Raw genomic sequence first — 27,012 nt, forward strand, 5'->3', positions numbered from 1 at the left:
AAAAGCTATTCAAAATGTATTAGAACTTTGCAGACTGAAGTGCAATCGTTGAAACTTTGATTGCTACATAAACAAATTAATCTCACCATTGGTTGAAGCTTGTTTAAAAAGGATGACTGTGCTGATTCGACTCACATTTATCAGTAAAATTACAAGCAAACAATGCATGCAGACTAATATCTGCAGAAAAACAGCACTGGTCTATATAAATGATCAAAATGAAGAACTTGTATACTTGAAAACCAAGCAAACTGTTCTGATACGGCTCGTTATAATTGATTGATCAAGCAACAAGAATAGTGAACAACTTGCCCGAGAAATTGCAAACAAAACATTGGATAAATCAAAAAGTGTAAATAGCATTGAGGTATTAGAAAAAGAGTCATTCCAAATCTACTGTCCCGAAATTTGAGAGCATGATCTTTACTTGATCAACAAAGTTCGAGCCTGTTGCGTATTCTGTTAGCATCCCAACAGCAAAACCAAACATTGCCCATCTACAACACCAACATCCCCAAAATCAGTCATCAATCATCATGTATTAAGCATTTCCATGATTATTCATGTGCACAAAACCAACTAGCTAGCCGGGATAAGAAGTTTAACAAGTTAAATCTCATGGAAAATGTTAGGGGCATATAATGTTCAAAAGGGTATAGAAGTCTTTTCCCCTTTAAAAGCCTTTAGCAAACAACCAAGGGTATTTTGGTCATTTATGCCAACATGACATGTCAGGTCGGTCTAACATGGTCAGTGCCACCTTAGTCGACCCTATCCTAATTGTCCCTTTTTTGTCCCTCTTAGCTTACCTATAAATATGAAGACTCAGGCACCATTAAACCAAGTTCATCCCATTCATCTCTCTCTCTCCTTCTTACTTTTTTACTTTTTTCCAACCTGATCTTCATTTACTTACGCGTCTTTCTTTTACCTTTAACCGCCTTTCTTTTCTACATTTATTGGAATACCCTCAGGTTAAAGCTCGGTACCAACATTTGGCGTGCTAGGTAAAGGACACATTTCATATTAGTCAAATACAAATAATGCCACCAAGAAAAAGAACCCAAAAGGAAGAAGAGGCAGCCGCCTTGATTGGAACAAAAACTCACCAAAGCCTATCCAGCTCAAACGCAGGTGGGACCGACTATGGAACAATTTCAAGTGCTAACAAAACAAATACAACTCAGTTACACCTGGCTGAGAGGCCATTGTTAGGCAACCTAGCTACAAAGAGGCGAAAGCTTCCTCGGCCACCAGAGAAGAAGAACACACCAACCCAACTCATCACCACCCCAGCTACAATTTTACACATGCCACAACCTAAAAATTCAAACAAACAAATCATGAATTTCAATTGAAAAAAGATTTGAAATCTCAGATGCAAGCCATAAAGAAGGAGCTAAAACAAAAGGAGTGGCATTTAAGGATAAGCTCAAGTTTCGAGAGACCTCACTCTCTATTGAAGAGATTGACAAAGCAATGCCTCCCAACAGATTTAAAATGCCCATCTTAGAGACCTATGATAGTATTTATGACCCTTTTGATCATTTGAAATTTTATAAAACTAACATGATGACACAAAGGACATACGAGGCTTTAATGTGCAAAGGTCTAGCCACTACATTGCAAGGCATAGCTTGGTTTGGTATAGCAGTCTAGAGCTAAGGTCGATCATTACATTCAAAGAGCTTAGTCACTCATTCCTGTTTAGATTTGTAAGTAGCCGAAGAGCTAAGAAAATGATCCTGAGCTTGATATCAATTCACCAAGGGCAAAATGAAACTTTGAAAAGCTATGTCACATATTTTAATACGAAAGCTCTATAGGTTAAAGATTTGGAATAGATGGTCGCTATTGTTGCACTGACTAATGGACTCAACGATAAGGAGTACCACTAAAAGTTGACATTATTGCTAAAACTACCCAAAACTCTAGCCGACGTCTTACTAATAGTAGAGAAATACATCAATGTTGAAGCTATAATGAAATAAAACCAATATGAGAGAGGCTCATCCCACTCTTTAGTGAATGAGGTGAGATAGGTTCATCCCCCCTCTTTGGTCGTAGAAAAGGTAAGAGATTCTACAATCCTCTCCTAAGAGAGAGACAACATAGGGTTACAATCCCCAACAAAGAAAGAAATTGTACTACACTGAATACCTCTTGTAAGAGGATTTTGATGCAAATTGAAAGAAATCTTAACCTCCATTGGCCTAAGCCACTGAGAGAGAACATAAGGTGGGATCCGACAAAAAAATATGCCTTTCATTAGGACATCAGTCATAGTACCAAAAACTATATCAACTTGAAAAATGAGATGAAACTCTAATAAGGCAAGATCATTTGAAAAGATTTATGGGATAGAAAAGATAAGACCAATTTAGAAGGGACTACAAACATGACCATAAAGCGCCCACCTGAGGTAAAAAAGGAATAGCATATCAGGGAAGAATGAATGCTTGAGGAGAAAAGTTGAATCAAGAAGAGGATCAAGCTAACAATAGTAGGCCAATCATCGATGTGATTAACGTGATTATAAGACATAGCTTCACCTCGACAAAATGGAAGTTTAACCCCATAATGACAGTAGGCACCTCTACCAAAAAAGAAAAAGACTAAAGAGATGAGTCAATCCCATTCAACTTGACAATTTGAAAGGGATCCAACACCTACACAATGATGCCATAGTGATCATAGCCTTAGTGTACAACTATGTGGTCAAAAGAATCCTATTTAACAATGGAAATTCGATCGACGTTATGTACTATGGCTGTTTCAAGAAAATAGGGATTGGCAAAGATCAGTTGAAATTGATCACTACCACATTAATGGGGTTTAGAACTAAATAAATGCCTATATCAGAAACTATCAAGTTCTCGATCTCCTTAGGGATAGAGCTGAAGATGACTACCTTGATCATAAAGTTCATAATAGTGGATGTCCCATCTTTCTATAATATATTATTAGGTCGACCTAGCCAATCTGTTATACGGTTTATAGGCTCAACTCCTCATTTGAAAGTGAAATTCCCAACACTTGTAGGGGTTAGAGAAGTTTGGACAACCAGTTCATAGCACAATAATGTTATGTCGCAATAATGAAAGGTAGGATAGGGAAGCAGACAGGTAGCTTGACCAATACCAATGTGGAAAGTGAAAAGAAATTGACATAAAAAATTGACAAAAATTAAGAAACCACCGATAAAAGCACAAAACGTAAGATCGATCTGAGAGAAGCACACTCTTAAGCCCCTCTAAGCTATTAAGTTATGAAAAAGTTTAATTTTGTTCTAGCTTTTGAATGTTTTAAGGTAACAGTAGAAATGATCGAATTCCTAAACTGGTGCAAAAAATTTGATGTTATTTGGACCGAGCTAAGACGTCAGCTAACACACAACATTAAATGAAGAATATACTTCACTTCTACTAATATATTCGACATGTTGTTCAATATACTAATCATCACGTCGAGATCTATTTTTGTAAAAAATGATCCCGCCCTAATGGGACAAAAAGAGATAATCAATCAAAGACTAGACTCAGATGCAAACTGACCCGAGTCAACCGAGGACCTCATGACAATTCATTCTAAAACAACATTCCATAAAAATACAGGCAAATCAAAGCCAAACTTCAACATAAAGATTAACTGATTCAACTCATAAAAGATAATGCTGACCTATTTGCCTGGACATTGTCCGATATGCCCAAAAATGATATCGAAGTGATGGTCTATAGACTACACACTAATCTTAAGGTCAAACCAATTCGATAAAAAAAAAACCTTTTGTTCCCGAAAGATAATAGGTCATTGAAGAAGAAATCGACAAATTATTACAAGTTCACTTTATCAAGGAGGTCTACTACCCTAAGTAGATAGCCAATGTGGTCATGGTCAAAAATTATAGTAAATATATATATATGCATGGACTTTATCGACCTGAATAAGGCTTATTCGAAAGATACCTTCCCCCTTCTTAGCATAAATCCGCTAGTAGATGACAGTGTCCAGCATGGCCTCCTTAGCTTTATGGATGCCTATTCTAGCTATAATCATATCAAAATGTTAAAAGAGAATGAGGATAAAATAGCCTTTATTATTGAGAAAGGCCTTTATTGCTACAAGGCCATGCTTTTTGAATTGAAAAATGTAGGGACAACCTACCAAAGATTGGTGAACAAGATGTTCAAAGACTAGATCGATCGTAATATGGAAGTATATATAGACGACATGATAGTCAATAGCAAAAGTTTGATCGAGCATCTGGAGAACCTCAAAGAAACCTTTAATATTTTGAGAAAGTATAATATGAAACTTAACCTAAGCAAAGGTGCTTTTGGAGTTACATCAAACACGTTCTTCAGTTACATTTTCAACTAAAAGGGGATAAAGGTGAGTCTGAAAAAAGTTCAAGCGATTTTAGAAATAAAGGCACTGACCTTGATAAAGAAAGTACAAAGGTTAACAAGTAAAATAGCTTCACTTAGCTGATTCATGTTTAGGTCGATAAAATAATATTTACCATTCTTCAAAATTTCCAAGAATGTCTCTGACTTCAGATGGACTCCTCAATGTCAAAAATCTTTTGATGAACTTAAAAAGTTCTTATCCTTCCCACTTGTCTTGTCTAAACTGAGGATTGGTGAAACATTATACTTATACCTAGCCAACACAGATCAAGCTATCAGCTCGATCTTAGTCTAAGAAGAAGAAGAGAAACAATGATCGATCTATTTTTATGCCATTGTCACCTCAGTCAAAAAATTGAAGCCATACTTCTAAGCTCACATGATCCATATCATGATTGATGAGCCATTGAGGCAAGCTTACAAAAGCCAAAAATGTCAAAAAGACAGTAGAACTCAATGAATTTGATTTGCACTTTTTACCCATATCGACATTAAAATCACAGATGCTAAAAGACAATCTGAGAAAAAAAATCTTGGATAAAAATGATTCAAAACTTTATGTAGATGGATCTACTACAAGCCATGATGGAGAAGCTGACCTCATTCTGATTAGTTCAAAAGTGCTCTAGTACCTATATACCTTAACATTCAAGTTTAGGGCATCTAACAATGAAATGGAATATGAGGCATTGATAGTCGGTCTAAGGTTGGCAATCGAGCTGAATGTTCAATACATAATCACTTATAGCAACCCTCAACTAGTGTCGGTTAGATAAATAGGGAGTTTGAAGCTCAAGAAGATGAAATTTGAAAGTATCTCGACAAAGCATTAGCCTTGGAAGTTAGCTTTAAGAAAGTCAAGGGAAAAAAGATACCAAGGTCAAAATATTTAATAGCAGACTCCCTATCTAATTTGGCTTTAGAAGTAGCAATAGGAAGTCTAGACCAAGTTTTAATAGAAGAATTAGCACATAAAAGCACTAAGAATAAGCTCGTGGGATAGGTTACAGAGAAAAAAACTTGGATGATACCAGTTAAAGAGTATTTAACCATGAAAGTGTTACTCAATGAAAAGTTTGAGCTAAGGCATTGATGAAAAAAAGCCCTTAGTACACAATGATCGAAGAAAAATTATACAAAAGATCTTTTAAGATACCCTACTTGAAATATGTTGACGAAGAAGAAGTAAAGTACGTTCTATGAGAAATCCACAAAGGAATATGTAGAAGTCACTTCGAACTTCAACCTTTGGCTTATAAAGTGCTAAGGCATGGCTAATACTGGCCCACCATCAATGGCGATACAACCAAACTAGTGAAGAAATGCAACAAATGTTTGAGATTTTCCCATATACAATATCTCCCCTCAATCGAGCTTATTCCTATCATCAGCCCATGGCTATTCATGTAGTGAGGAATGGATGTCCTCAGACCACTCACCTCAGCCACAGGTCAGAAGAGATTTATCTTAGTGGCAGTAAATTACTTTATAAAGTGGGTAAAAGTTGAAGCTCCTAGCCACAATGATGAAGCACAAATTGAGAAATAGCTTGACTTAGCCAGTTCATGTCTAGGTCGATAAAATAATATTTACCATTCTTCAAAATTTCCAAGAATGTCTCTGACTTCAGATGGACTCCTCAATGTCAAAAATCTTTTGATGAACTCAAAAAGTTCTTATCCTTCCCACTTGTCTTATCTAAACCGAGGATTGGTGAAACATTATACTTATACCTAGCCAACACAGATCAAGCTATCAGCTCGATCTTAGTCTAAGAAGAAGAAGAGAAACAATGATCGATCTATTTTTATGCCATTATCACCTCAGTCAAAAAACTGAAGCCATACTTCTAAACCAACATGATCCATATCATGATTCATGAGCCATTGAGGCAAGCTTACAAAAGCCAAAAATGTCAAAAAGACAGTAGAACTCAATGAATTTGATTTGCACTTTTTACCCATATCGACATTAAAATCACAAATGCTAAAAGACAATCTGAGAAAAAAAATCTCAGATAAAAATGATTCAAAACTTTATGTAGATGGATCTACTACAAGCCATGATGGAGAAGCTGACCTCATTCTGATTAGTTCAAAAGTGCTCTAGTACCTATATACCTTAACATTCAAGTTTAGGGCATCTAACAATGAAATGGAATATGAGGCATTGATAGTCGATCTAATGTTGGCAATCGAGCTGAATGTTCAATACATAATCACTTATAGCAACCCCCAACTAGTGTCGGTTAGATAAATAGGGAGTTTGAAGCTCAAGAAGATGAAATTTGAAAGTATCTCGACAAAGCATTAGCCTTGGAAGTTAGCTTTAAGAAAGTCGAGGGAGAAAAGATACCAAGGTCAAAATATTTAATAGCAGACTCCCTATCTAATTTGGCTTTAGAAGTATCAATGAGAAGTCTAGACCAAGTTCTAATAGAAGAATTAGCACATAAAAGCACTAAGAATAAGCTTGTGGGATAGGTTACAGAGAAAAAACTTGGATGATACCAGTTAAAGAGTACTTAACCATGAGAGTGTTACTCAATGAAAAGTTTGAGCTAAGGCATTGATGAAAAAAAGCCCCTAGTACACAATGATCGAAGAAAAACTATACAAAAGATCTTTTAACATACCCTACTTAAAATATGTTGACAAAGAAAAAGTAAAGTACGTTCTATGAGAAATCCACAAAGGAATATGTAGAAGTCACTTCGAACTTCAACCTTTGGCTTATAAAGTGCTAAGGCATGGCTAATACTGGCCCACCATAAATGAAGATACAACCAAACTAGTGAAGAAATGCAACAAATGTTTGAGATTTGCCCACATACAATATCTCCCCTCAATCGAGCTTATTCCTATCATCAGCCCATGGCTATTCATGAAGTGAGGAATGGATGTCCTCAGACCACTCCCTCGGCCATAGGTCAGAAGAGATTTATCTTAGTGACAGTAAATTACTCCATAAAGTGGTTAAAAGTTGAAGCTCCTAGCCACAATGATGAAGCACAAATTGAGAAACTTATGTGAAAAAACATAATCTGTAGATTTAGTTTACCTTGCTATATAATAACGGACAATGGCAAACAATTTAAAAATTCAAGGTTCAAGAAATAGTGCTCAAATCTTCACATGACTTTAGGTTCACATCGATTGCCCACCCTCAGTCTAACAAGCATAGCAAAGCTACAAATAAGATAATATTAGAATCTTTGAAAAAAAGGCTCGATGCAGCAAAAAGAAAGTGGGTTGATGAGCTACCATGAGTTTTATGGGCCATAAGGATAACCACAAAAGTGCCGACTGGTGAAACCTCTTTTTACTTGGCATTTGGAACAAAAGTCGTAGTGCAAGTTAAGATTAAGATGTTGAGCTTAAGAGTTGAATTAGGTTAAAAGAAATAAATGAAAAGGCACTTAGGGCCAACCTTAACCTCATCGAAGAATAAAGAAACATAGTCCTAACATGGATCATAGCCTACCAGTAAGGGTAGCCAACTATTATAATAAGAGAGTCCAATGTGAACACATCAAGAAGGGTGAACTGGTACTTAGAAAAGTTGAAACTTCAGGGGTAGATGATTGAGGTGGCAAATTGGTCTCGACATGGGAAAGACCATATATTGTTAAGGATTTTGTTCACGATGCAACCTACAAATTACAAAATCTAAATGGCAACATCATCCCAATGATGTGGAACATAGACAACCTAAAGATTTATTATCAGTAACTCGATATAAACCGAGCTCACTCTTATACTATTTTATGAATGAAACTGCCATCCTAAGTATATGAAATACAAATCAAGTCTATGACTAGCAGATTGGTACAAATCTAGCTTACACTTATATTATTTTATACGTGAAAACATGAATTAAACTATCTTTGGTAAGCTTGTTTTTAAGTGATTTAAAAAAATTTGACCTATATGTTCATCTGATCTAAGTAATTATGTAAGTCTTCAGTCCAATTATCCACCTTTAGATTAGATAACTTTTTTCAAACTTATGCAAGTAAGAAAGAAATAATGGTAAAACTAAGTTAAAACTTTAGAAACTTTTCTTACTATTTCATTATAACAAAATACAATGGCTGAAGTGTGGGAGTTCTTTACAAAAAATAGACCTCAAAGTCAAAAAATTTACAAAGTCAAAAATAAAAAATTACAAAATTCATTCATCACCAGCAACAGCGATGGGAGGAGTACTCTCATCAACAGGAGCATGAGGGATAACCTCAGCTTTGACAATCTTCACATCTTTCTCTTCTGTCTTTATGGTAGCCTCTAGCCCATCCCCTAAAGCCTCATTTTTATCTTTCTATTCTTTTTTCTTATCTTTCTCAAGCTAATTCAAACAAAACCTTGATATGATATTGTTAATATCAATATCAGAGAGGCCAATGTTGAGAGAAGAGAATTTGAATTGTACCTTATTTTTGGCCAATTGAAAGGCACCAAGTACATTTTTCCTTGAGAATTCTATCTTTACTTGAAGATACTCATCAGAGGCCTTATACTCTTCCATAACCTTCATCTGTAGCTCTACTTCTTTTTTGTCCTAAGCCTCCTGCTTAGACTTCAACCTCATAATTTTGACTTGAGCATCATTAAGTTTCAGCTTAGCCTATTCTTTCAAGGATTCGACTGAGGCCTTGTCCACCAAGATGACCTTCAACTTCGTTGTCAACTCGTCTACCTTTTTCCTTAATGCAGCCTCTTTCTTGTGGGACATGTTAAGGCTTGATCTAATGTTGCCTAATACCTCTAAGCTCTTTTTATGCTCTTTGACAAGGGCAGTAATATCTTTCTTAACCTTTAACATATGTCCCATGGCAAGATAGGTATGATAGAGGGCCTGACTACTATTCTCCATGGGCTGAAGTGAGAACTTTTTTTGGACTACACAAAAAAATCTTAGACTTAGAAAAATGCAAACAAAAAATAGTAACAAGAAACTGGCCTGAGGTTAAGAGATACTCACCAAGAAGAACCATGACCTTATAAAACCTCTTGGCAACGTCGAGGTTGGAGACGGGGTCATCCGTTGGAGCAAACTCCAACCTTATGAAACTTTTCTCTGAGCTAGGCCTCAGCACCTTAACTTCATGGTTATCACAAATAAAGGACAAGATCTCCACACATGGTCTTTTGGCTGAAGAGGTGGTATTGGCACCGATACAGAGGATAGGTCCTAACCTATCCTAACTTTTTACTTTTGACCTAAAAGAGTTCAAAGTATAGCTGTACTGATCACTTTATCTCCCTCACGCGATGAGACCCTGAGCTAGATCTTTTTTTTCTCTCTTTTGGGCCTCAGGACATGTTTATACAATGAGATGTCAAAGTCCTTCTCAACTTCAACCATATCTACAAAATCGAGTTAACAGTTAGATAAAAATTCATTTAAAACAAAATCCTACGAGGTTACCTTAAACCTACGCTAATATTTTATCCTATTTATTACTTTCAAAAAGGTCAACCTGTAAACATCGATAATAAGCTTCCCCATACATGTAAAATCCAAAAATTTTATCCTGATCTAATAGATCAGGCATGGAGAGGGCCACCGACGCATTCACAAAGGAGCTGGGTGTACTCTTTATTTCCCAAGCCTCAACCTCGAGCTCATTACCTTTATTAGCCTTTTGTTTCTCAATGCATAGGAAGAGTAGCTTTCAATTCTTTATTGAGCTAGGACAATCAATGAAAAGTTTTTTATTTAGCCAAGCTGTGATGTAAAATCACCTATTATCACTAAGATATTTTTTAAGAGAGAAGAACACCCTGAATAGAGGGAGAGAAGGAAGAATACTCCACTGTCGACAAAGAATAATAAAAGCGACTATTTACCAATAGAATTTAGGGTAAGCTAAGTAATGGTTAAATTGTAAGAATTAAAAATTGAAATGAATAAAAGATGAAGTGGAAACATTAGGTCAACCATGAATGAATCCTAATATACGTATAGCCAATATGGTTCTAGTCTATCAGTGACCCAGTCTAAGGACTTCAATGTTATTATACTATAACCCTTTCTAGAAAAAAAGGAAAATGGTGCTTAGACCTTGAACGTGATGAGTCAAACATATGTTACGATAGTCTTCTAGATTTGTTTTGTCCTTTAGCTCACTCATCACATCCTTAAGGATCACATTGAGGTCACATAAAGTATATACAAGAACCTCAATGAGTTCATCTTGCTCTACAAGACTCTCCCTCTTGTTATCATTTTTTTTCAATTGAGGTGCTCCTTTCTTCTTATTCCTCATCGAAACCCCTATCGTTAAAAGAATTTGACTCTTAGGTGGAAGATGGATCTTGAGAAAAAATAATGAAAGAAAGCAGTTCGAGGGAGGAGAGTAAAAGTAACAGGAGGTAGAGAAGATTAAACTTCAGAAAAGGGAACAACTGAAGAGGAAAAAAGGTCAACCATAAAAGATTGACCAACCTAAAAGACAAAGAAATTAGGTGGATTTTGAAGTTTAAAGTCGATCTAAATAAACAGCTCTTCGGTGCTTAAAACTCGCTTGCCTCTTGCTCAAGCATTCTCTTCATTGTGCTACTGCCTTTCCGCAGACATCAGATTAAATCAATAGGTCATCTTTGTATAGTTGTGGCTTCAATAACAAGAAAGATCATGTTATCATCCTATTGCTCTTACTAACTTCCCCTTGGCTCTAACCTATAGCTCTCAACCCTTCCAGAACTCATACTAGAAAACATGGTCAAAAATACGTACTGAAGCAAGTGTAGAAAAAACTTTAAAGGCAAGAAAGCTATTGAGATAAAAAAATTTTGGTCAGATTAAGAGTGAAAAAAATGAAAAATGGAAAGCTGAAGTCCCACCAGCCCTTTTATATAAATGCACTATAGGCCAAAGGGATGGCACGATCAATGCCATATGTCAGAGCACAGGTAAGTAAATGTCTTTTCATCTTTTTGCTTTAAATCTTCTAGCTTAAACCACTTCTGTCTTTATGTAATGTTGTTAGACTGACCAAACTGAATGAACCCCAAATTATACATGTCGAACAGACAATTGTCAAGTGTAAACCGAGAGCCTAGTTCACTTTCGGGGTTCAAAATAGAGGCTCAAGTCCAAATTTTAGAAAAAAAATACATGTCTTATCATGGCCAAACAAACTCTAACAATAGTCTCAAATCACCCTAGACAATTATCACCTTGATAACTTTTAAATCGATTATGCATTTATTTCGAAACACATGCATGAGATTGAATAATTGGGAGGTCAAATTATGGCTTAAAGTTAGTCGTCGTCCAAAATCGACCTCCCATTGCAATGTCGACCTTTGACAAAATATGCAGCCAATCTGCCCCACGTCAAAGATGTTGGTAATAAATTTGATGATCTAATACTCAAACCATTTGATGAGGAAATAGAGTGTTAGGGGCATATAATGGTCAAAAAGGTATAGTAGTCTTTTTTTTTCAAAGCCTTTAGCAGATAACCAAGGGCACCTTGGTTATTTATGCTAAACTGACATGTTAAGTCAATCTGACATAGTCAATGCCACCTCAGCTCGGCCTAGTCTTAATTATCTCTTTTTTGTCCCCCACAGCTTACTTATAAATAAGAAAACTCAAGCACCTTAAAGTCAAGTTCTTCTCATTCATCTCTCTTTCTCTCTCTTTTTTACTTTCTTACTTTTTTCTCGACTTGATCTTTACTGATTTATGCATTGGAGTGCAAACGTAAGGAACAACCCTACCTTTACCTTTAATTGTCTTTCTTTTCTACATTTACAAAAATACACTTTAGGTAAAAGTTTAACACCAATAAAAAACTAACAATTGCAATCTTAATGAGACAAACAAACAAGTGTAACATTGAATTAGGCTTAACCTAGTTAAAAGAAAGAAGCCTTTGAGTTTTAAGAGTGTGTGTATGTGCCTATATATATTTGGCGAGGTAGCTCTTTCATGGGCATCAATTGACATGAAGTTAAACAATATCAATGTAAAGGAAAAAAAAAAGAAATAAAGGTTTGTTGTTAGCCATGCCAAGATTTGATGAATTCATCTATCATAGGAAATACAGGTAAGAAGTACTTTTCAGTATAGATTTAGGTCAAACTTATGGTTTATATAGAGAGGTGCATCATATTTCAAATCTTTTACAGTATACATATAAACTAATGAATCTTAAAACTTATATATGAAGATTTTCAGGACATAAAGCCCATGGACATTGGTATGAAAATTCTCCCAACATCAAGTAAGGTGCTTATATGCTATTGCTGTTCTACTAAAGTTATTATTGGACTTGATAAGGTTTTGAGCTCAAATTTTATGGTTGAGCAAAATTATTTGGAAAAAGAATTATGAAACATCAACCATTTATCAAAGGTCCTTTTTAATACTTCCAAATAGTTTTAGAGCTTAGGCTGGCTATTTATACCAAACCATGTTTAAGGGCTTCATGCAAATTTGCCAACTATTAAAAATTTGGTAAAAAGAATATGATTGATGTCCTGAATACAAGTATTCACCAGGACAACAAAAAGAGGAATATGAGTAGTCAATCATTTTTATGAACATTTTCAAACAAATAAGGTATGAACATATAGCTTTGTTGGATTGTTATAATTATTCTGATCGTAATTCCTCCAAGCCAAAACTAGAATCCCAACGCATACACTAAAAAGAAAAAAATAGAACTCTTATTTTCTTTTGGGGTTTTCTATGAAGTTGTTCAAACTTTTTCAATGTTTTATAGCATTTCATTGATTAAGGTAGGCTATGGAACATGTACATATGAAATCCTAACATTGTCTTCAACCACCAAAACTGTAAATATATAGTGATCATTGGAGGCTAATTTAATTACCCAACAAAATTTTTATCCCTATGAATTCTCCACCAAGAATCATAACTCATTTTATTCTTTTCTTGATTGGTTTTTCAACTGACTTTACCTTGGAGTCCTTAGAATCTTATTATCAAAAGCTTTCAAATTTAGTATCATATCCATCAATAGCAATTCTTCACTCAATTCTTATTAATTAAGACAAGACAGTAGTTTCATTTAACATGATTCCTCAAAACACCATAATCCAACCTATATAACCAAACTTATGACAAAATGAAAATAGAAAATGTTGGTAGTTTAGAATGTGGTGTATCTCACATTTAGTAGAACAATCATTTATATATGATTTAAAAGAAATTATTTATATTATTTAAATAATTGAGCTAAGTGTTGGAGTGGGCCAAGTCATTTGGGCTTGCTAGGAGTTTTCCTAATGGGTCAAATAATTTTAAAAGTCAAATATAGGCATTTGGGCACATGGGGCACTTGGGCTTGTTTGGCAAAAATATGTAATTTTTAAATCTTTTTTTATTTTATATTTATTTTGAAATATTACTTATTCTGAATAAACATGTTTAAGCAGAGAAAAATATGATAGTATGAATAAACGTATATGAACAGGAAAATATGTTGTTTAAATAAAGTTTATTTAAACAAGAAAAAATGACTATATAAAATGTCATGACTTTTTGAATTGGCTTGATTGGTGACTGTTTATTTATTATAAATAGATTCACTACTTTTTCTTTAGAGAGTTTATAAGACTTTATTGTATCATATAGGCATAAATGCCTTTAAAATAATGTTCTTCATGCCTCAAAGCCATATTTTCTTTTTTCTTATTATTTCTATTTTCTTATATTTCTAACAATTTAAAGGCAATTATGGATACTACATCTACTATTGTCCCTAGTACTGTTATGGATTTGGAATCAAGCTTAAAGGTTCATTTTCAAAATCAAGATATAGTCAAACTTGATCATTTTAATGGATCAAACTACACTAGGTGGAAGGACAAAATGGTTTTTCTACTGACTGCATTGAATATATTTTATGTACTTGATCCAAATTTGGAACCAATTCCGAAACCAACTCTTGAAGATTCTGATGCTATTACGGCAACAAGAAGTAAATGTGAAGAAGATGAACTAGTATGTTGAGGTTATATTTTGAATTTATTATCTGATCGTCTATATGACCTATACAAAAATATGAAAACACCAAAAGAGATATGGACTACTCTTGAACACAAATACATGAATGAAAAGAAAGGTATAGATAAGTTTTTGGCTTTGAAATACTTTGAATTTTCAATAACTGATGACAAACCAATCATGGACCAAGTGCTCGAGTTGCAAATTCTGGTTTCGAAGTTAAGTTAGCTAGAAATTAAGGTTCCTGATTCACTTCAAGTTGGAGCTATTTTGTAAAAACTTTCTTCTTCTTGGAATGGATATAGGAAGAAAGTTTTGCATTCAACAAATACTTTCATTATTGAAGAATTTTATAGTCACATACAAATTGAAGTGGAAAATCGTGTAAGAGATGCACTCTTTCTTAGAGGTTCCAATGTGAATTATGTAAGTGGACAAAATTCTAGAAAAGCTTACAAGTCTTCTGGGAAATTTCAAAACAATTTTAAAGTCAAGAAGAATAGATTTAAGAAATCCAGATTTAACAAGAATAAAATGTGTTTCCATTATGGAAAGAAAGGACATTTGATTAAAGATTGAAGATTTAAAAATGTTGGAATTAAAATTAATTCTAGTTTTGAAAGCAAGGAAAATTTGGTTGAGCAAGCAATTAATAAACTTGTTGCAATGGTGACTGACATGCAAATTGGAATGATCATCGAAGTTTATATGTCTACTGCAAATAAGTCATCTGATTAGAGGCTAGATTTTGATGCAACAATTTATGTTTGCAACAACAAAGAGCAGTTTAAGACTTATGAAAAACGCAAGAGACCAAAAAACATCCTTATCAAAAATCATGTTCATGCCAAAGTGATTGGAAAAGGAATGGTTGAATTGAAATTCACCTTAAGACATAAACTAACTTTATTTAATATTTTTCATGTTCCTAAAATTAGAAAGAACCTTGTATATGCAAATCTATAATGTAAGAAAGGCTTTAAGATTGTACTAGAGTCTAAAAACGTTATAGTGTCCAAACATGGTGTATTCATTGGAAAAGAATATTCCAATGATGGCATGTTTAAACTAAGTATTGACAAAATAAATCATGTTTCTACTTATATTATTGAGCATTCTTCTTCTTTATGGTATGCTAGATTAGGACATTTAAATTATCAATATATGAATCATATGACTAAGCATGGTTATATAACATACCAGAAAAATCATGACATTAAATGTGAAATGTGTCAAAGCAAAAATGACTAGGAAACCTTTTTCTAAAGCTGAAAGAAATACAAAATTGTAAGTTAAATGGTTTATTAACAAAAGGAGGAAAAAGGTATTTTATAACATTTATAGATGATAGTTCTCATTATACTTTTGTGTATCTAATGAGAACAAAAAATGAAGCTTTTGATAAATTCAAAGAATATAAATCAATTGTTGAAAATCAAAAGGAAAAGAAAATCAAAATTCTTCGAACTGATAGGGGTGGCAAATATTTTTCAAATTAATTTTCTCTTTTTTGTGAAGATAATGGAATTATTCATCAAAAGATAGCCCCTTATGCACCTCAACAAAATGGTTTAACCGAAAAGAAAAATAGAACCTTGGTTGATATGGTAAACAATATGTTGTTAAATGTTAAATTACCTCTAAATCTTTAGGGAGAAGCACTTTTAATAGCATGCCATATGCATAATAGAATTCTTTCAAAGAAATTCTTAAAGATACCATATGAACTTTGAAATCATGACAAAAAATAAAATTTGGATTATTTTAAAATATAGGGGAGCATTGCCTTTTATAAAATACCTCATCCTCATAAATCAAAATTAGGACCTAGAGGTATTAAAAGTATTTTTGTTGGTTATGCACAGAATGCAAAAGCATATAGACTTCTTGATTTAAATACTAATGTTATTGTCGAATCTATTCATGTAGAATTTTTTAAACATAAGTTTATATGTGATACTAAAATTGATATGGAGAAACAAATTGAAATGATTCCTATGACTGAAAATAAAATAAAAGAAAGTAATGATTCTGTTAAACTTAAAAGGAGCAAAAGAACTAGAAAAGAGAATCTTTTGCCTTCTGATTTTGTTTCTCCAGATTCTATAGTATTCTTAGTGTAAGGAAATAGAACCAAAGTGCTTAATAAAACACCAATTCTACTAAATGTAGATGAAGACCCTAAAACATTTACTGAAGCTATGACTTCAAGAGATGTTGCTTTTTAGAAAGAAGGTATTAATAATAAAATGGACTCAATCATGTATAATAATACATAGGTCTTGGTAGATTTACTTCTAGGTTCTAAACCTATAGGATGTAAATGGGTGTTTAGAAAGAAATATAATACAAATGGTTCTGTACAAACCTTTAAAGCAAGATTAGTTGCAAAAGGTTTTAAACAAAATGAAGGCATAGATTATTTTGATACATATGCTCCAGTAGCTAGACTAACATCCATTAGAGTTCTTATAGCTTTGGCTTCCATTTATAAATTATATGTGCATCAAATGGATGTTAAGACAACCTTTTTAAATGGTGACTTAAAGGAAGAAGTATACATGGAACAACCAAAGGTTTTGTTCTTCTAGGTAATGAGAATAAAGTTTGTAAATTAATTAAGTCACTTTATGGGCTAAAGCAAGCTCCTAAACAATGGCATGAAAAGTTTGATTCAACTATAATAACCAATGGTTTTAAAAATAATGGAGTAGATAAGTGCATTTACTCATAATTTACTAAAAAATAAGGAGTTATATTATGTCTCTATGTGGATGATATGCTAATTTTTAATACTAATATGATTGGCATAAATGAAACCCAAAGGTATCTGATTTTTAATTTCAAAATGAAATATTTAAATAAAATTGATACCATTTTGAGAATTAAAGTTAAGAGATATAACATGGGTTTTGTACTTAATTAAAGTCATTATATTAAGAAACTGCTTAATAAGTTTAAGTTTCTTAATAAAAAAGAAGCTAATACTCAACATGATACAAATAAAAAATTAACAAAATATCAAGGTTATGTAATTACACAACTTGAATATGCTAGTGCTATTGGAAGTATTATGTATGCTATGCATTGTATTAGGCCACATATAGCTTTTGATGTTTGCAAGTTATCAAGATATACAAGTAAGCCTAGTATAAGTCATTAGAAAGCTTAAAAGAACTAAAGATTTTGGCTTATTTTATTTTGGAGATCTAGTTGTTTTGAAAGGATATTCATATGCAAGTTGGATCACTAGTATAAGTGACAATAAATCCACTTCAAGATGGATGTTTACCCTTTGAGGTGGTGTAATTAGTTGGGCATCCAAGAAACAAACTTGCATTTCACATTCAACTATGGAATCTGAATTTATAGTTTTAGTTGCAGCAAGCAAGGAAGCTGAATGGCTAAGAAATTTATTAATGGATATAGAGTTATGGCCACAACCAATGACAGTGAAGCTACTATGTATAGAGCTTATAGTGAAATTTGTAATGAAAAATCTAGACATATTAGTCTAAGACATGATTATATCAGAGAATTGATAAAAAATGGAGCGATTACCATAATATATGTTAAATCTACTAACAACTTAGTAAATCCTCTTACCAAGGTGCTACCTAGAAATTTGGTAAGAAGCACCACAAGTGGAATGGGTTTAAAATTCCTCTTAAACACCAATAATGGGAACCTAACTTTTAATTAGTAACTTCTAATTGCAAAGTTTAATAGGTAACAACAAGTTATTGTTATGTGTCTGTAAACACTAGTCAATCCATTCTAAATATTTAGAATACTAGTGTAAGCCATTACGTAAATGGAGGGTGAGATTAAACTCTTAATGGAGTTTATAGTTAAATGTCTATAGCAATAGAGACATAAATAAAAAGCACCACCTATATAAACATAGAAGTAGTGTTGCTTCAATAAAAAAAAATTGAAAACTTTCTTGTAAATGTTTATGAATAAGGATAAGCACATGGTCATAATAGTGCTAAAGCAATTATAAACCTCTAACAGAATATTAAATAAATATTATGTGTATTATATCTTCAATTTTAATACTAAGAGTTAAGGTTTAATCTGCGAATACCATCAACTTTATTAGAATTCTAATGTATATACGCTAATTAAAGTTTTAAATCGAAAGATACCTTCTTGTATTCATAATATTTATTTGTGTGAAAGGTTAAGATTAAGCACCAACATTCCAAACTAGTAAGGGATTATTGGTAGTTTATAATATAATATATCTCACATTTAGTAGAAAGATCATTTATATGTGGTTTAAAAAAAATTACTTATGTTATTTAAGTAATTGAGCTAAGTGTTGGAGTGGGTCAAGTCATTTGGGCTTGCTAGGAGTTTTCCTAGTGGGTCAAATAATTATAAAAGTCAAAGATAGGCACATGGGGCACTTAGGCTTGTTTGGCAAAAAGATTTAATTTTTAAATCTTTTTTTTTATTTATTTTGAAATACTACTGATTCTAAATAAATATATTTGAATAGAGAAAAACATAATGGTATGAATAAACATATCTGAACAAGAAAATATGACTGTGTAAATAAAGTTTATTTAAACAAGAAAATATGACTATACAGAATGTTATGACTTTTTGAATTGACTTGATTAGTTACTGTTCATTTATTATAAATAGATCTGTTTGCCTAATTAATTTTACTACTTCTGATTTAGAGAGTTTTTAAGGCTTTGTTATATCCTGTAGGGATAATTATCTTTAAGATAGTGTTCTTCACGCCTCAAAACTATATTTTTTTTCTTATTATTTATGTTTTATTATATTTTCTAACAGAAAAGGGAGGGCATATTCCATTTACCTTCCATTAGCAATCTCATTCTTCCCAATGAACCCAAAAAAAGGCCCTTGATTTGACTCCTCAAGCTTTTTCTACTTAAAGTAGTCTTGCAACTCTTTTGCCTTCTGCCTCTAACACTCCAACGTGCTGATCACATTTTGGTCTCCCATAGCTGCCATAGAAGCTGGCTTCAAAGGAAGCGACGGTGGTGGAGGTGAAGAAAAAGGAGAAGGAGAAGGTGTTGGTGATGGTGATGAAAAAGAAAGGGAAGGAAGAACAAGTTTCAAAGGAGGTGGTGGAGATCAAAGGACCTTCAATTTGAGAACTCCTTATAGTCACAATATAAGGCTTAGGTATTGTAGACAACCTACAACTAGTCGAAGATGATGAAGAAGAAGAATATGAACATGGAGAAGAAAGGTTTGGGATTTTGATACATGAGATTGAGGATGTCAGACATTTATTTTTTTTCTCTTTGTATTTGTTTCTAGATTCAGTGTTGGTTTTTTTATTTCTTTATTTATTTTTTTGGTGTTTTTAACGTTCTTGCAAGTTTTAAAATTGTGTTAAAAGTTGGGCTGTGTGGATAAGGCGTGGCCAAGTTTCCACAGACAGATGGCCCAAAATATAGTTGGTCTCGATGGTTGGTTGGCTGATTGGCGCCACTGGGTTCTTAAGCGAATGAGAAACGCATGTCATTCCCAACTTGGTATTACGATCCCACGTGCTTCCTTTGAGTGAAATGAAAATGGTAACAAACAATTCGCGACCGTGAGTCGTGTAGATATTTGACTCGACGGAAATCAATTCCCACCTCATTTCGTTATTTTTGTACTCCTTCTCGCTTCTGTGATTATTTTATTACTTTTACTTTTAATTATAAAAATAATAAATTATACCATACGTGCCAATAAAATTTTTAAATTTCACAGTTAACTAAAGAAATTTGACCGTTATAACATATTTTATTAAAATATCTTTAAAGTAATTAATATAATAATAAATAAATAAAGTATGATAATATTTTTATTTCACACAGAATCTAAAAACTCCATCCATTATATAAAAAATAATAATGCTAAAAATAATTTTAAAGTTCATTCGACCAAATAAAAGTACATTATATTTATATTTTACAATTCATAATTTAGGTTCAATAAAATGAAAATTCAAACCCCCATTGTTTAAATAAAATTATACATGTTTACTTAAGCTTGTGAAACGAAGATTCAAAAATCAAGCCTTGAATCAACAAGATTCTCATGTTTTTGAATAAAAATTTTGCTACTCTGCTGTCACAACGCCCGTACACTACAATATGATTATTTCTAACCAGGAAAAGAGAACAAGCACGACATGAAAATACTTTTTAACTAAAAAAAACAAAGCATAACACATTAATTACCATGAAATAATGGACAACAGAGTCATGCAACAACAGCCCAGGCAGGATGACAATTTATATCTCAGATTAAATATTAAATATACACACAAAATAATCAGTCCAACTAAGGTGATCCGGAAAGAAAGTGGGAGTATTTCACTTACAATTTTTTTTTATTATAATTTTACAATTATGCAATCACAATAAAAAATTATGTAAAAATGCACCACTTATGCGAGTTTATATAAAATTTTGATAGATCTTACACAATTTTGAATTGTGATTGATTAATTATATTATAATAATTATAGGTGATATGCTCAAAAAAAACTTCTATTTTTTGCATTCCATTTCCATGTAGAATAAAAGAAAAAGTCTTCTTTGCCCACAAATCATTAAGCATCTCCAACATAAGACCAGCTCTGTTAGCAATTATTTACCTGATGCACCATTGAAACTCAACATAATGGCCAAACTACATAATTGTACATGAACAACTTCTTTCACTTCCATTATCGAATTCATCATCTGATCCACCTGTTTCACTGACATTAGATAAAGGTACACTATCAAAAACAGAAGACAACTAAAAAAATGTACAAGCTAAATAAGAAACCAAAGAAACATTTGATGACTACACAAGCAACGAGAATGTATTAACAGGCAAGTAAAAATCTTCCACCATCTTAAACAGATGCTCATGCTACAGGTGTCATTGCAAGTCAAACAAATGGATACAAACCATACTATATTTAACAGTTTTCGAGTAAGAAAACAAATTTAAAATGAACTGATAGATCACTAGTTTGATAGTCCATGCCGACTGCACAGAGAACAAGGTATCATACATAATGCAAACCAAGGCATGATTTTCACAGCAACTCCAAAAGGGGGGTGGGGGGGGGGGGGGTGGGGACAAAGCAATAAAATATTGAAACAAAATAGAAAAGAGAAAAAAAAAAAAAAAAAAAGGAATTACCCCTTGATATTGGCAAGGAAGAGGGTGACGAAAAGTATATTTGTGTTCGGTAATAATTTACATAAGTTACACAATGAGAATAAATGCTAATTGAGGTAAAAATAAAATACCTCAGAAATTATTTGAAAGAACTTAGATTATTGTTTCAACCTTTTAACAGATAAATTTATCTATATAACTAAATAACAAAAGTCATAAATTGCAACACTTGCGTTAACCGAGGACATTTAAATAAACTTGTTTAGTTTGAAAAAAAATGATTACAAAGGGACAAGAAATTCATCAACAGTGAAGTATCAAATCATTCTAGCTAACATCAAAACAACAGTGAAATCAATGACGAAAGTTCCTGCAAAGAACACGGCATGTTTTGCACCAAGATTGCTGTTGTTTGCATCTATGTTGTTAAGGGTCCTTATTCAAAATGGTAGCTCCCTTATTTCAGTTATATGATGCATACAACAAATTTTACCCATCAATGATCAATCTAATGAGAAGCAAGCTTGATCCACCATGCATATACCAGAACAAATTGAACAGCAAACAAAGAGTTCCAAACTGTAACTAGAGTTCAATCTCCACCAATGCAATGCCCCTACTATTGTTGAAAAATAAGGATAATCAACTATTTTCCCATTTAGTTGTTTTCTAATGTGTTGGCTTGTGAAGATCAAAGTAAAAATTAACATGAAAATTACCAATTTTTAAATCCAAAACAACCTAAACTGGGAAAAAAGGGCATAAACTTTGAAATTTCCAGCAGACATTTCAAGGTACAAATTAAATGAGGCTTCTCAATGGAGCTGACATAAACCATGCGAAATAATTACATTCAAGAATTCTTTTGCCTTATAGAACTACCACCACTCTATCTCAGAGATCCCAGTTATTTTAGCATTTCCGAATTATATCCTAGCTTGAAATTTCATTGTTCCAATGTACTTTAATTCCACACATGTAATTTTGCAAAATAATTAGTCATAACTCATACCATTACACAAGCCACTACAAAATATTGATGTCTTCTACTCAATTGTTCATGTAGTAATTTGAAGAGGATGATGGGGCATATTCAATCACAAATCAGTTTGATTTTGTTGTCTAATTAAATTAATTAGTTTTAAATCTCAAGGAATTTATTTCCTTATATTATAACTAAAAATAAAAACTGAGGTCACAAAATATTGGCCCTGTTTTGATTATTATTAGCAGGATTTTAATAGAGAATGAAGCTTCCAATCAGATAAAGAATTAATATATAATTCCTCAGTGAATTAGCATACTCCCTTGATGGGTGAACCAAATATCAATGACTATCATATTCATAACTTCTACAAGCATACAAGCCACTATCATCTATGTCCTACTATTAGCCAACAAGAGTCCAGAAATCATGGCAATCACCGATCAGAAAGTTTGTAGACACAAGACTGCTGTATCAACCACAACTACATGACTTGTATACCTACTATATGTAATTCAGCTAAAAAAGCAGTAGAGTGAGTTGAACCTGATAAATTGTCAAATTATCACTTAGATTCTCTTTTCATAATATAGTACATCTCTGATAAAGACTTACTATATAATAATGGCAGCCAGTTTGAATTATTGTCAGAGAAAGTTCTCAAAACTTTCCAAGCACAGATATATCCTAAAATGCTGACACATTCACATCCCAACTTCGTACATTACGTCAAATAGATCACATATGCAGACACATCTCATGTTTGAAATCTTGAGAACCATTGTTCCAAGATCATATCTATGCATGTGTTCGAGTAGCATCTACGTCTTGACAACTCTATAGACTATAAAAGACAAATCCAAAAAATATGTGGGCTATATGCCAAGTGCGTGGAGAGGTGCCCTATCACATAAGCTCCAATAATTAGCAAAGACAGTAAGTTTCTGAACTAGACTAGCTTAAATTACTATATAAACCAGGAACTATCCAAGCATGAATCAAAACCAAGCAAACAGTAGCAAGGGTTTCTTATAAAGCAGCTGAAGGTCTCACAAAATTTGGCATCAATTGAAACGTTTAGTTCATATATAACATGCAGCATGTTATAAAATCATTCAGACTACAGTTTCAGCCCTTACTGCATGTACTTTTACAGTTCTAAGCAGTAAATACTACAAAATGTCCTATGTTTACCGTTCATTGAGGAAAAAGATGAATCAGAATAAGACTGCACCAACTTGTTTTAAATAGGATCAGCAGAACTTACAGAAAACATTGTATTTTCCCAAGCAAGGAAACACATTACTGGAATAATCAGAATGCCTCTAAAACCTAGGCTATGGGGCATGAGTCGACACAGATTCCCAAAGGATACTATTAAACAATTCCATTTACATAACTAATCTTTAGGAAAACAAGAATAACATAACAAGCATAGTGGTACTCACTAGACATGTACATTACTTAAGTTGATACACAAACAAAAGCACAAACAGCAGAGCACAATAGCACATAAACAAACTTATCATGGGATTGAAAATTTACAACAATTCTCATGAGATTTTAACTTAAAGCAGAAATTTCTCACACCTGGGCTCAAATTCTCTGATTTCAACAAGCTCAATACCACAAGCATCTGTCCACTGCACCTTTCTTCGTTCTGCATAACTAGGGATACCAGCATCCTTTTCCTTTGACGCCTCAAGGTCATTAACATCCTGAAGAGGAACTGAAGTACTATTGGATCGCTTCTTCAAACTACTTTTAAGAGCAATCTTTCTTGCATTACAATTGCCATCATCAAGTTGAGTAGCATGATCATTATTCTTATCAGAAACAAGAGGCCCTGGCAAGACATCCTGCTGTTGAAAAGGGCCAACTTTTAAAGGCGATGGGGTATCAAGCCCTGCGGAAGTGCGACCAAAGCAGACAAAAGAGGCGCACCCGCAGGAAAGCCGGTTCTTGATGGAAGCCAGCTGGAGGTCAGGATCAGGTTCTAGGTCCACCAACTGGTAATGGTGCCACGGCAAAACTCTCATGAGATTGTCCTCGTGCTTCTTACCCAAGAGAAGAAGGGCCAAGCCCTTGCTATACCCAGAAGCTGAAGAAGAGAAGAACCCTCCTCCTTCTACTGTCAATAACATCAGTTCTTCTCATCTGGGACACCCGTACAACACTTTTTTTTTTCTTTTAAACTCCCTCCAGTCACATCAACTACCCGCAACTCCTTCATCCACCCATATCTCACAATCAGTGAAGTTAACAGAACATCCCAAATAATCAAATTTAACAATCAATGAAAGCGCTTAGATTCCAGTTGTAGTTACTAATGGAGTGCAATCCTAAGCAAAAAGTTTTTGCAGACATAATAACTATTGTGTTCCCCAAAAACTGTAATAATTGTCAACATGGTCACCTCCTCATTAAAATTTTACTACCACACATAATTAAGATCTATAAATTTATTAAATAAATAAATAAAATTCAATAACATTAATTCTTTTTTATTTTAAAACTCAAAATGAAAAGAAAAAAAAAATCGAGAATCGATAGCAACATTATCCAATATATATACAGAATTCTTAAGAACATCAACTCCAGTAATAAAAAAATTAATTAATTTAAGAGTGATTTAAGATCTGTTTATTTTTAACGTAACAGGGACGAGCTCAAAGCAATTCTCTGTTTGATTGAAATGAAAGCATTAAAAATGGAGCAGAAAAAAGTCGACGGTGAACAATTCAAAGTGAAAAAAAATTTGTTTTTTCCTTTTATTTTCTCAGGAAACAAACAGGAAATTAAATCAAAAAAAGGCGTGTGAGATTTACCTGATGGCGAATAAACAGATCTCGAGAGTAGGGAAACCTTAAGAACTAAATAAGCGGCGCCGGCATGTTCAAGCGCGATTAACGTACGAATTAATCGGCGAGGAATTGGGAAATGTAGAGGGGAAATAATAGGGAAATTACAAAAAAAAAAAAAAGGGAAAAAAATAGATTGGGGGATGGGGGAAAATAAATTGAATGAGTTTACATCTGGTTGGAATTATTTAAAGGGAAAGATAGGGATAGTGATATACGTGGCGAATGATAGCGATAGTATGGGCCCCTTTTTTTGTTTTTGTGGATTTTGGTTTTTTTTTAACTTTTTATTAAAAAAAAAATGCGTTGTGAATTTGTGTGTGTTGGGAAGGTAACCATATTACACAGAGAGGACAGCCTGATCTGTTTGACTGCTTTTGGCTTTGCTTTGAATCTTAATAATTAAAATATTGATATTTATTTACATATTTATGGTTACTTTTATTAAAAATCATAATTTAAATTAAAATATGAACTACAAATATTATTAAATATTATCTTTCAAAAATAATTAAATTTAATTTACGATAAATTTTTTATTTACTCTTTTTATTAGAAGTGTAAAAACATATAAATAAATTTAACGTAATAAGTTAAAATGTAGTTTGAATTGTTTCACGATTGTACTTTGTTTCAACTCTTTCAATAAATACAAGTGTTAAAATATAATGACACCTACATTGACAAACGAGAAAACAAAAAATTACATAATGTATGTCATTTTAGGGATAATACCTCATATACTAAATTTATTATAATTAAATAATTAAATTTTAAAATTATGTAAAATTTATCAAAATATTTTATAAAATTAATTTTTATAAATAATTAACGTTCATATGATTTTTTTATTATGATTTTATAATTATAACATTATAATAAAAAATTATAATTGATATACTTCCATATTTTGTGTCTAGTTGTAATAGTTATTATGATTTTATTTCTTTCTTTACTTCTAAAAAATGATAATAGAACATTTACAGACATTTTGTTTGAAGTAAATAAATTGTGAGGAACAACTATTGAAAGGAATTAGCTTATAGCTTTCAAAATTTACAACCCTTAAAACATCATTTATTCATATGTTAGATTTCACAAGGAAAGGCATCTAGTTTTCTTTTTTTTTTTAATATTCTATTTGTTATTTGAACTTGTTGGGCTAAAAGCTTCCAATCCAATCACACCAGCGGAAGCGAAATCAAACACATAAAAGATAAAAATTTAACGTGATTCGATCCAACTGACCTACATCCACGGATGAGAAACAAGATTCACTAGTTGTAGAGAATTACAAACATACATCAAATCATCAACCTCACTTAATAATCAATACTCATAAGACACTCTCAATCTCCTATAGTCTTATGGAGTATTTTCAATCCAAACAAACACAAACCCTTGTGCACTCTTTCAACATAATCAAACACATACCCATATGCTCTCATACATCATACATATGTGGACCCTCTCAGTCTCCTCTAGTCCACTCACAAACAAACATACACATCCATAAGACGTAGAGCCCCAATACTCTTATAGGGTGTCTATCCCATAAAACCCTACAACTCTCTTACATTTTTTTCTCATACCTAACCCTGTAGAGACTTCA

At 32.9% G+C, this 27,012-nt stretch overlaps 1 protein-coding gene and 1 pseudogene across 2 annotated transcripts; both read right to left on the reverse strand.

Annotated features, from left to right (window-relative positions):
• Positions 1–319: 319 nt before the first annotated feature.
• On the reverse strand, positions 320–20,031 carry LOC111300178 (light-harvesting complex-like protein OHP2, chloroplastic pseudogene; annotated as a pseudogene).
• Positions 20,032–20,642: 611 nt separating this feature from the next.
• On the reverse strand, positions 20,643–25,555 carry LOC111299276 (uncharacterized). Of its 2 annotated transcripts, none has more exons than XM_022894367.2 (3): positions 25,368–25,555; positions 24,130–24,766; positions 20,643–21,141 (listed from the first exon to the last, which is right to left on the reverse strand). In XM_022894367.2, the coding sequence occupies exons 2-3, from the start codon at positions 24,681–24,683 to the stop codon at positions 21,072–21,074; spliced, it is 624 nt and encodes a 207-aa protein (XP_022750102.2). In that variant the 5' UTR covers positions 24,684–24,766; positions 25,368–25,555; the 3' UTR covers positions 20,643–21,071. The 2 variants fall into 2 exon arrangements, with proteins under 2 accessions (XP_022750102.2, XP_022750108.2); XM_022894373.2 differs by having other exon boundaries at positions 20,643–21,133; positions 25,368–25,553.
• Between the last annotated feature and the right edge of the window lie 1,457 nt (positions 25,556–27,012).

Source organism: Durio zibethinus, chromosome 3, assembly GCF_047325235.1.
Source record: "Durio zibethinus cultivar Kanyao isolate XHJ-2024 chromosome 3, ASM4732523v1, whole genome shotgun sequence".
Lineage (NCBI taxonomy): Eukaryota > Viridiplantae > Streptophyta > Magnoliopsida > Malvales > Malvaceae > Durio > Durio zibethinus.

Coding starts and splice junctions, on each gene's coding strand:
- LOC111299276 (XM_022894367.2), bottom strand. CDS start 24,683: ATGTTATTGACAGTAGAAGGAGGAGGGTTCTTCTCTTCTTCAGCTTCT. Junction 21,142..24,129: donor ATCAGAGAATTTGAGCCCAG/GTGTGAGAAATT, acceptor ATCTAATGTCAG/TGAAACAGGTGGATCAGATG.